General features: G+C 44.2%; 1 protein-coding gene across 5 annotated transcripts in view; it reads right to left on the reverse strand.

Annotated features, from left to right (window-relative positions):
* pcdh7b (protocadherin 7b) overlaps positions 1–10,920 on the reverse strand; it is a 166,757-nt gene extending 155,837 nt beyond the window's left edge. For 2 of the 5 annotated variants that reach the window (XM_021319067.2, XM_036133882.1), the window contains exon 1: positions 6,856–10,918. In XM_021319067.2, coding sequence (XP_021174742.2) covers positions 6,856–9,933 — 3,078 coding nt within the window. In that variant the 5' untranslated portion in view covers positions 9,934–10,918. Of the gene's footprint in view, positions 1–6,855 lie in introns of all 5 variants that reach the window. The other 3 variants (XM_021319068.2, XM_012867689.3, XM_012867686.3) reach the window with 2 other exon arrangements.
* Positions 10,921–12,094: the final 1,174 nt, after the last annotated feature.

A 12,094-nucleotide genomic window follows, 5' to 3' on the forward strand; every position in this document is an offset into this window, starting at 1 on the left:
TGCCATGTCACAATATCAGCTGTATTAAACTTTTTAATTATTGTCCTGACCTTGGAACTGGGCAAGGTTACGCAAGTAGTCATTTTCTTGCAGATGAAAATCAACACAGGTCTGCCTTATCTGAATGGCATGTTCTTTTGTCTTTTGAAAAGAGGCTTACAGAAATAGGTTTCTGTTTGTACAACAAAAGAATGGGCATTCCTAATTTTGTCGGCGTAAGACAAAACGGTTTAGTTGCATTTATTTTATGCTGATTTTGTTCCAAACTAATTGTTCCTAACATGCTTTTTCTCACAATATTACTATAAAACATAAATATTTAAGTTACCTAATGTTCTCTTCTTCATGGCAATTATGGCACCGCAATAAAAGATGAATTTATTTAAAATATTTTTCAGGGGTTTTTAGCAGGGTTCTTTTTGCTGGTAAGGTGCTGATAAATGAGAAGGAAAAGGTTCTTTCACATAAAAATGCTGCAAAATACAGGCTTACTCTTCAAATATGGGAAAGAGAAGAAAGCATGGCATTCACTTAATGCAGATATGTGCTGACCTCCATCAATCTGAAAGAGGAAATAAGCAATCACCAATTCACTCATATGAAGAAATAACTGGAAAAAGAACAATTTCAAACTAGTAAAAAAAAATCATATATATATATATATATATATATATATATATATATATATATATATATATATATATATATATATATATATAGATAGATAGATAGAGATATATATAGATAGATAGATAGATAGATAGATAGATAGATAGATAGATAGATAGATAGATAGATAGATAGATAGATAGATAGATATACAAAGTTATTTTTTTTTTAAAACACTAGCAAATCTTTCATTATGAGAATGTTCTAAAGCTTAAAGGTACTTTTTGTGCAATAGAAAATGACCTTTTCTGAAAACGTAGCTTGAAAAAAAAAAAACACTATTGCCACACAAAATACCCTTTTCCTCTTGATAGGATCTAAAAATGGAACGTGAACTTTACTGCAATCCGGGACCAAAAAAATAAAAGTAAGTGAGTCAATCAATTGATATTCGGCCTGACTTTTATTGAGGCTCCCGCCGTTTTGATGAGCTGCAGCGTCGCAGCAAACACAGCACCATTATTTTGCCTATTAGTCCTACAAAACAACAAGCCTTACGTTTGATCCGGGCTGTGATCCTGCTCCTCGACGGAGAACTAGTCCCCGGGGTCATGCAGCAGCAGAGCTAAGTGATGTACTCATTTAGTTGATTCTGGCTCCTGGAGTCGATACGGGAGGACAGCATCGGAGAAAACAACAAGGCTAGCACGGCGCATCATAAACCTTGGGAGCCTTGTAAAAGTCAATTTACTGTCCAAACTCCTCAGAACAACTGCCGTGACAAACAAGTCCCCGCAATACCGGCAAGCGCGCGGTGATTGATGGTGCCTCAGGAAAGGCAAATCTGCAAATATGAATCGGCTTTATCCTTGGCGAGCCCTATCTAATGTGATCTCTGCTGAGTATGAAATGAAATTCCACTTTGGTTGACACCAAATTGAAAGATGCGGCGAGAAGAAGGTGGCATCCTCGACACTGCCACTTGCAATCAGTGGCATGGAGAGCAATCACGGCGGCGCGCGGCTTAAATGTCTTGTCTTTCTTGCATCCCCTCTCCTGGCTTCTTTTCTTCACTCTGCTTTTCGCCACCTTTTCATGACAAGCGCCGAGGCTTCTTAAGGTCCTTCCATGGAGGGTTTTTTTTTATTTGCATGTGAAGACGGCTTATCTCACCGGTCTGTGTACGTCGTGAAGAGAGAGAGTTTTAACAAAGAAAAACAAAGGGGAGCTAAGCAACCATTTTCATGCTTCCCCTTGTAGGTAAAAAACAAAAAAAGAAAAAAAAAAAGCTTCGTATGAAAATGTTATGCAGAGTGAAATCCTAGACACTATAGCAGCAGCTATAGCAATCTCCCTGCCTTTTTTTTTTCCTTTCTCCCACCTCTCAGTCTCAACCATTTCTGCCTGCGTATCAGGTATGTCTAATCCATAGATTAGTAATTGCCTCGGAGCAAACGCATTCAAATCACCAAACAGAATTATACGAGAAAAACGCTGCCTGCTGCAATTTCATGAGTATTACTGCGCTCTCTTACTCCTTCCATTTTCCCATTTGGAACATAAACAACAAAAAAGCCCGAGCAGCCACAGATTGAATTAGGGCCCTAATAGATCCAAAACAATAATGTTAGCCACAGTCAGCAGCGGCAGCAGCAGCAAGGACAAGCACTAATAATAACCTGGCAATAAACAAATCAGCTTATTCCATACTGGTTATTTTCTTTTCGACTAAATGGAAGATATCCAAAGTGGTGTTTCTTTACATTTAGCACTGTCATGAATTTTAACAATGCTGCTGGGAAAATACGTTTTTTTAGTTCTGATCTATGTTGCCAAAAGAAGTTCCTTCAGTACCCAAAGCCCTTAAAAGGCTTTCAAAGCAACAAGCAAACTTTCCATTGCTCCATTTCTGAACATTTAGCACTTCCACTCTTGTGTTGTAAGAATTTAGATCTACATAAATCTTGTTCAGGTGGGTCCAGCAATTGGTTGCCTATTGGTATCAAGGATAGGTTTTCAGTTGTATGAAACAAAAAAATTAGGTCAGCTACATATTTACCCTCACCTAAAACAAACACTAATTTGTATTTTTTGTCACAAAGAAACAGTATCTGGAAGGCTGCTGAGATTTTCACTGAGGTCAATGTATTAAAAAATCTAAATAACACTAAATCAGAGGTATATATAGCATTTTTGCAACTATAATAATCAAAAACATGTTTGAGCAACAGAAAGAATCATTATTGGTTTTCTGTTTTGTATTTTTTTTAAAAAGTCAAAGCCTGCCATACAGTTCCTGGGGTTTAAAATCTTTTCAATGTGGTGCGATACAAAGAGAAAGCACTGAGTAACACGGGGCTGGCCCTCACCAACTTATCGCTGCCTGCTGCCCGTCAGCTGGCTTATCCAAAGTGGTAAAAAGTTGACCTGGCCTAGAACACCCACCCAGCTGGTCCTGTCTGCGGCTTTTTGTCTAAGGTGTTTAGGCAGCTACATTTCTCAGGGTGAAACAAATGAGGCCATAGGCAAAGCGTTCCTTTTACATATTGGTTTCCTGCTCCTCCTGCAACCTCAAGGGCAATCACATCCTTTGTTTTGGCTACAAACGCCACCCCAGCGACCTCCATTTGCATGGTGATATTGTTTGTCCTGTACATGCGCGTTCAGCGGGGTGAAGGTTTGCCCTTTTTGCAAATGAGTTGATTTTTTTTCAGCCGGAGATGCGACCAAGTGGCAATGGAGCAACATCTGGCCAGAGGACGCAAAGGCAGGGTTGGGGTTTGGCTTCGGGTTGTACTTCGGGTAAAGAAGTCCGGTTGTACTGGCTGCATCAACCCAGAGGCCAGAAAAAGAGGCATAAGCCTGCGACGGGGGGGTCTACGTCTGCCCTGAGGGGCAACGCTGCAGGAAGCACACAGAGTACAACCTGCTGCGGCTCACCGCTTATTAAAAGTGATCCACCTGAGCACAGACGGTGCTTTTGAGGTGCAATGATAGAACAAGAATTGATGGTCTTTGCTAATTCGATGGCTAAGTGATTTCATTTCTCTCTGCATTACGGTTGGACTGCATTATTTGCTGGCACTAGTCAGAACAGCAGCTACTGCCAAAAGTAATAAAGTTAAGTGCTCTGTTAAGAGAAAACACCACTCATCAGCCTTTGGACGCAGCAAGTTGAAACACAGGCATGTACGGAGGAGATGGATTGAGAGCTATGCTGGTTAGACAAGCTACAAAAATAAAATAAACTAGGAGCACTGTGTGCAATCATTAGAGTTTCAAGGGGGGGAAAAAAACAGGTTAAACGTGACGTTAGGCCTACTGCAAGCCTCACCAGCTGGCGGGAGACGTTCCGGCATCTTCCCCACATTTAGCTCGGCTTAATGACTGTTTAAATGTCTGACGGGCTTAAGAGAAAAGGTTTGCTTCGCTGATAAACTTCCTCAGTTGCTTGGTTACCTACCTGAGCAGGTTGCCTCTGTAGTTATTGTAAGATTAGATGGGCAAGGGAAGGAAAAGAAAAAAAAAAAAAAAAAGACAACCCGATACCTCAGAGATTACAGTCGGTGTCTTAGGCCTATTCTCGATCTTCCTTTCCTCTCCGTCCTCTCTATCTTTTCCACCCAAACGTCGGGTCCCTGGTGAAACAGTGGGGGCCATTCTCCACGCCGCTAACAGGGCTGTCTTTCAGCTTCTATCTCTTCCTACACACACGAAGAATATTCTTCATCGCCACTTGTTTTTTATATCTAAATGCTTCAAACATAGATCCCATTCGATGGCAAACATTTAAACAGGCATTGTATTCGATCATACAGCTCCTACAGTTTAAAGTCCTTTACATTTAAAGTCCGAAGTTCTGCGTAATCCGCACCTTCCTGTATTTTTATCATTGACCCTACCCCACCCCTTTCTTCTCGCTGCTAGCCGGCCGGCTAAATTGTGCAACATTTTTCTCTCACAGAACAGAATGGGCTGTTTTTCAATGTAAATAGAACACAAAAAAAAACAGGGGCAGTCAGGTTGTAGAAAACCAAAGGAGCAGCCACCTATGACTTGTTAAGGTAATACAGTTCAAAGTTTTTAACTCAAGGTAGTCCTCCTGTGAAAACCTCATTACGTCCTAAGCCTACTCAGAATGCACATATTTATTCCATGTTGATTTTTTTATGCTTTATTATGTATTTAGCTTAAGTGGGCCTTGGCAGACAATAGACCATTTCAGAAGCAGCATCCCTAAAATCAAAAGCATGACCACTTCACTTCTTGATCTAATAAAAGAGCTGGCTGCTAAATGTTGTAATTGGAGCACACGAGCAAACACCTTCTATTCCATTAGCTCCTATTTACTGCCGTCAAACTGTGCCCCATTCACCCCAGCCGAACGTATCAACATCCAATGTTCAGTCTGAATATCTTGCTTCCAATTGCACATTAAATGTCAGACCAGCAGCACAACGTTGAAAAGAGGGATCAAGTTACCTTGCATATTACTACCAGCTTTATATATTTGGGTGTCGCAAAATGACTTCAGAATTTTTATTCCAACAAATCGAGAGTCCATAAAGGTTCCCTGCCGCTTTAATGTCGAGAACAAATATATAAATATATACGCGGGGCATAGTGACACACAATACATGCTGCTGCCGCAGCAGCAAATAGAGTGCCCTTTTAATTATGCAGGAGACATCCGAAAGCAACAGCACTCCTCACACTCTGGGAAGCAGTTCAGTGAATACACCATATTAGAGGCTGTAACAGACAGAGGAAGGAGGGAGGAGAGAAGGGAGAGCCATAAAAGGGTACTGAAATGATTCAAAGAGGAGGAATAGCGTAAGAAGAGAAGGGAGGGGAGAAGAGTTATAGTGAGATGAGTGTTAAGATTAAAAAAGAAACTACTGCCAGATAAAAAAAAAGGCAAGTCAAGAGAGTACCATTGTAAGGGGTATGATGTAGAGAAAACAGCAACGGTGGAAAAAATAGGCAGCGAAAATGGACACAAGGACGCAAAGTTACTCTAATTACATTCAGAGGGGAATGAAAAGAGGAAAGTCTACATTTGATATATAAAATAAAACAAATAAATTAAAAATGTAAGAGGAAAAGACGGAGTCAAATAAGGGCAAGGAAGCAAGTAACACTCCTGAATTTGAAAAGACTAGTGCTGAAACCAGGAAAAAGAAAAAAGATCAATAATTCATTAGACCGTAATGTACAAGGATATTGTTCTTTTTCCAAAGAAATGAAAATCAACTTGTTTCATCTGGTTTTAACTTTATTTCTCTCCCTTTTTTTTTAGCCTAACAGTGAAGAATTGCCTAAAGAATGTGAACACACTGGCTCACATTTCCCTGTATTTAAAATACTGGACCAAATGCCTTGCAAACAGGGATTGTAAAAGTTGCTAAATGGGAAAAGAGAGGACAGAACAGAAGAAAGGAGGTAAGATACGCCTATGGCAGGAAAAGAAACAGGAGGTATACAAGCAAAGAGAAGATAAAGGACCGCAAGACACTGAGGTGCACAATGATGATATAAAATCGGTTTCCACTGCCGGGTCAGTGAATTGATGCAGACCTCAGAGCAAAGAAGAATTTTAATGTGACCTCCTGGCTAGTTGTTCCTACACAGAGCAAACCTGACTGGAACCGATGCAAAAAAAAAGTGCTTTGAAGATGCATACAGACTTTATCTACCACCTTTTTGGTTTTCTCTTACATTCACAAGAAGGAAAAAGAAGCCTTGTCACACACAGAGGGCAGGTCAGGGCTCAACACAGCGAAGGGAAGGAAGGGGGTGTTGCTGCCCCACAGCCACACTCCTCTTTGGGATAGAATAACTGCAAACCAAGTCCGTATGTGAGCTGTCCACAACACTCAGACACATATTTCTCAAGGTTAGTAGCTGTGACGCCCCTGTCGGGAAAGGCGGCTTGGACACATGCTGTGATGAAAGCAAAAGAAGCTGGACAGATTTAGTCGAGACGTAACAGTATCCCTAACCGGATCTAATCTAAACCCTCCTTAGATCTCTTTTTTTCTTTCGATATTACACGTGAATGGCACTCCAAACCAAAACAGATCAATACCACTAACTTGACACAAATTAGCAGCATAAAGGCAACAGGACTACTGAGACTAGCACTGTCAGAAAGCATTATGGCAGAGAGAACACTAAGAGGAAGAAGCAGAAGACACTTAGGAGTGGTGAAGGGAGACAAAGGAACATTGAGATGTGTTCTCTTACCTGTTTGTTGTACTTGTTGATGGTTTGAGTGCTGTAGTCGGAGCAGTGGTCAGATCCAAGGGAAATGTTATCCCCGGTGCCAACGAAGGTATTGGCAGGGGGCAGGTCCTGAACTGCCTGGTGCTTTTTCCCAGCCGTCGGTGACTGAGGGTGAAGCTGGACAGTGGGGAGCGGTGAACTGGACTTGTAGTGCCGAGCCAGGTCCGGGCTCCCTGGCCCTCCGTTGACCGAACGGTAGTGCCCCATGCCGGGGCTGTCCGAAAGCTTCTCGTTGACCCCGTCGTAGCGCTGCCCGTTGGGTTTGGAAGCCTCTACAGTGACAATACTGCTGTAGAGAGGCTGTTTGGACTTCTGTTTCTTCTTGTCTTTTTTGGGCTTCTTGGATTTGTCGTGCTGCTGGGGCGTGAAAAAGTCCTCATGATCCTTCTTGCCCGCTTCATAGCCATTCTTATTTTTAGGGTGGCAATAGCGGGCCATGACAACAACAAGGATGATGAGAATGACCGTCATGATGCCCGAAACTACTCCTATTACTATGCTTAAGCGCTGTTTGCTGAGGTCATAGTTGGGGTCACCAGCAATGTTGGTGTTCAGGGACGTACTCAGGCTCTTTGCCACCTGTGCCTCCACTATTGTGGAATTAGAAAGTGTTTCATTAACGTACACGTGAACCAGAGTGGTGGTACTCTGCGAAGGCTGACCACTGTCATTCACCTGGACTACAAGTCTGTGGAGACCATAGTGTTTCGGTTCCAGCTTTGCCATCAGCGAGATGACCCCTGTGCCCCCATCAATCTCAAACAGTCTGAAGGGATTGCCCCCGATGATGCTGTAGTTCAGGTCCGCATTGATGCCGGTGTCCGTATCGGTGGCTATGACCGTTCTGACAACTGTCCGGATGTTGCTGGAGGGAGGAAGAAGGGTGTAAGAGCTGTTTATCGGGAAGGTGACTGTTGGCGCGTTGTCATTTTCATCCATAACGAAAAGTGAGACTGTGGCCGTAGCGGATCTGGGTGGATCGCCACCGTCCACAGCTTTGACACGGAATGTATATGTAGTTTTTTGCTCTCTGTCAAAGGAGAGGGTGGAAAAAATAGTCCCAGTTTCGTTCTCAATAGAAAAGATTTCCTCCTCTTCCTCAATGAAAAGACCCATCTCTGCATTTTGGCCTTTATCGGCATCAATTACCGTGACCATACCAACTGGGCTGTTCGGGTCGAGATTCTCTTTGACATAAAAGGTGAACACATCCTGCATGAACTTTGGATCATTGTCATTCTTATCCCCCACGAGAACAACCACCGTTGCAGAGCCCTGCAGAGTGTTTATGCCTTTATCTTTAGCTATCACTTTAAATTCATAGCGCTCTGTTTGCTCTCTATCCAAGATGGTGTTTACTCGGATGTCTCCACTGTCTGCATCAATAGAGAAAATCCCATTTACAGAAGAATCGAGGGAATATGCTATTTCAGCATTTTTCCCGCTGTCAGCATCAACAGCTTTTACTGTTGTCACCCTCTCGCCAGGGGCATTGCTTTCAGGGAAGGATACCTCAACTACGTTCTGGCTAAAGATAGGAGGATTGTCATTAGTGTCACCCACTTTGACGATAAGAGAGTTATTACTTGCCAGACTGGGGCTTCCGGAGTCCACAGCCACTATGACCACATTGTATTCCTGTGTGGCCTCATAGTCCAGTGGTGCGGATGTGTGGAGAAAATACTTCTTCTTGTTCTGCTCACCTTCCATCTCACTGGCTGGTTTAAGCTGAAAGGGCACGTCCCCTACTACCGTACAGGTCACTATGCCATTCTCCCCTTGGTCTCGGTCTGACACCTGAACCAAGGCAATGGGCGTGTCAACCACCACATCCTCAGCTACGTTGGCCACGCCATCTTTAAGAAAAATGCGGCCGATTTTTCGGATTTCGATTGCCGGTACGTTGTCGTTCTCGTCCTTGATGTTCAGCACCACCGTGGCCTTATCCATTTTGGGCGGCTGGCCCCGGTCACGGGCCATTACTGTGAACCTCAGTTGGCTAACTTCTTCACGGTCAATGCGGTGCAAGACACTTAGCCACCCGGTGCTCTCATCCAACCTCAGCAGTCTTCTCACGGACTCTGTGGCTGCCCCGAACACATATTCAATTTGACCATTAACCCCCACGTCTGCGTCTGCTGCTTTAAGCTGGAGTATGGGGGCCCCGGGGGAGCTGTTTTCAGGCAGGTCAGCTTCATACACATTCTTTTCAAACCGGGGGCTGTTGTCATTCACGTCAGTGATCATTACTCTCAGAATGGCCTGAGATGAGCGCGGGGGATCTCCTCCGTCCCTAACCCGCAAGGTGAGCTCATATGAGTCTCTCTGTTCTCTGTCAAGGGCCCCTTTAATGATGAGTTGGGGCTGCTTCTCTCCATCAGTTGTGTCAGCAACTTGCAGCTCAAAGACACTGCTCCTGCTTGCGCCCTCCTCAAATCTCCTTTTCCCTTGGTAAGAATCCCCCGAAGACCCCAAGCGTCTTGAATTTTCCCCATTGTCCTGAATGAGCTCATATCTCTCTATTCCATTACGGCCGAAATCTCTGTCTGTGGCTGTGGGCAGCAGATAAAGGGTTCCAATGGGTCTGTTTTCCTCCACAGATAGTGTCAGGACCGGCGAGGGGAAAGACGGAGTGTTGTCATTTATATCTAATATGATGACTTTCCCCTCAAAGAGGTCGACCCAGCTCTGAGCCGGTCCGATCACGGACACCTCGAAATCTATGAAACACTCGTTCTCGTCAAAAATCATTTGGCACTGTTGTAGTTTCTCGCGGTCTATCCGCCTCTCGTTGGTCGTGAGCTCACCTGTGATGTTGTCTATTTTGAAAAAATCCGAGCCGGACTCGAGGGTGAACGTCACCTCGCCGGACCCGGCCACGATGCCCAGGTCGCCGGCTACGTTGCCAACTCTGACATCGGCCGGTCCCTCCTCGGCCAAGCGGTACCGGAGCACTTGCTTACTCGCAGCAGGCTGGTGCACAAGCTGCAATATGAGCATGCAATAGTACAAACAGTCCACCGCTGCAGTAGTCCCCATTGTTCAGTCTTGCAGAGATGTCCAGGCAAAAATAAATAAATAAAAAAAAACTACCAAAAAAAAAAAAAGTCAAAAAATAAATGTTAATTGGCAGTCTGCGTATAAAAAGGCAATCTCGTTCTCATTAGGTGCGCGGTCTTTTTCTTTTTTCTTTTTTTTCTTAGGATGCGTGAGACTTCATCCTCTCGTTTCTGCTGCAGTGGAAAGCAGCAAGTGCACGCAAGGAGGGGGGCTTTCCTTTTACCTTAATTTATGTGTTCTAAAAATCAGAGACACTGTTTTTTGCCGGGGAGGCTCCGTGCGCTCCGGACTGTGCCGAAGTGCAATAGTCCCGAGCATCAGCAGAAAGTGCATGCAGTCCGCGTCGCTCACGCTTCTCTTCTTTTTTTTTTTTTTTTTGTACCCAGTTTGTAGAATCTCCTCTTCCTTTTTTTGATGACGAGGAAGGAGGGGAGAACTGAACTCTTCCTCCGTCTGTCCTGATGTTTAGTCCACAGTTATCAGAGGCGCGTCTGCATGAGATGCCCGCGCAGCTTCCAAACTCATCCCACTACGGGGTTTGAGCGCGGCGCTCATCAGCCCCCCTTTATTTCTAAGGATATGCAGCATTACCTGTGTGGCTTTAGACTGCCTCCTTCCTTCGTCCAAGTCACTCCTCCTCGTCTGCCTTAACGAACCAACTCCAATATATATCAGCAAAATAGATAAAAAGTAGATCTTAAAAAAAAAAAAATCAGGGCTGAGCTCAAAAGAAAAAAAAAACAGCAGAGAAAGTGAAAAAGTGTATATCCGACGCAGCTTGTAGGTTGAACTCCTCTCAGCGTTCTGCGTGTTCAGCGTGGACTCCTCCACTCCCCCTGTCTCGCTCTCTCTCTCTCTCTCTCTCTCTGTGTCTCTCTCTCTCTCTCACCTGCAGACGCGTCGCATGTGTTGGCAGCCCCTATCTGCAGCACTGTGAGAGGGATTCACAAATGATATTGCAGTCTCTTTCTCTCTCTTTCTCTTCCCCCTCTTCTGCCTCCCTCTCTCTCTCTCTCTCTCCCTCTCTGTATCTCCCTTCTTTCCTCTCTCTCTCTCTCTCTCTCTCTCTGCTGTCAGCGCACGTAAACAGGGTCGAACTCGGTCTCAGTCGCCGGGTCAGACCATATTTGACCAAAAAAAAATAAAAAATGTATCTTAACAATAATCTCACCCTCCACCTGCATTTTTCGGGAGAGGTGCTTCTTTTTCCCAGTGAAGGGTATGACGCAACATGACTTAGACGCAACGTTGATTTTATTACAGTAATAGAGCACTTTGTATCATTGTTAATGCTCCATATTAAAAAGGTTGCAAGGTGTAGGGACTTTTACGCACTAGTACCTGAATAGTAGTTTTTTTTTTTCTTTGGAATAGAACCGCCACCCGCAGCAGCAGAACAGAGAGCGCTGCGCTGCGGTTTCCCCGGTGGTTACTACTAATAAAAGCCCAGAAATGCGTGTGGTCGCCGGCGGCTGCATGTGAGCTCTTCCCCCCCTTCGTGCGCGCTGCTCAGTCCACTTAGCATCCAGGAATCTGACACGTTGGCTGTATTTGTGAATTCATTTACATACAGTATAAAATGATGTTCCAGACCATCTCAGCGGCTGTTGCGCAAACCCACCTTCCCTGTGCAAGATCACCGTATGCGCGTCCACCACCACACGTTTCAATTCTACAGACCACACAGATTTGCTTTCCTTTCAGATAAAACTGTTCACGTAGAGTCCTCACTTTTTGCAGCAAGCGATCGTAGTTTCTTTACTACCTTAAGTCAGTGAAAATGAAAAAAAAAAAAAATGAGATGGCTTTGCGTTTTACTGTGCGTGAGGATTTCCTCAACTTTTCAATTGGACAAAAGCAGCCTCTCCTTTCTTGTAATTGCTGTGGGGACTGTGCGGTGCTGCTGTGTTTTGTGTGAAATTATACAGTGAGTGAGCGTAATGAGTGAGTGAAGGAATGAGGGACAGTATGGTAGAGAGAGGAAGAAGAGGAGGAGAACAGGGAGAGTCAGTCTCAGCAGCTGCACCTTTCAACAGAAGGCAGAAAGTCTGAATTCCAGCAGTGGCTTTATCCTTGCTTACGGGCGCCCTCTATTGACCAAAATTAGGTTTAAAACCCCTCAAAATGTCTAGGTGAACTC

This window comes from Fundulus heteroclitus, unplaced genomic scaffold (genome assembly GCF_011125445.2).
Source record: "Fundulus heteroclitus isolate FHET01 unplaced genomic scaffold, MU-UCD_Fhet_4.1 scaffold_69, whole genome shotgun sequence".
NCBI classification, from domain to species: domain Eukaryota; kingdom Metazoa; phylum Chordata; class Actinopteri; order Cyprinodontiformes; family Fundulidae; genus Fundulus; species Fundulus heteroclitus.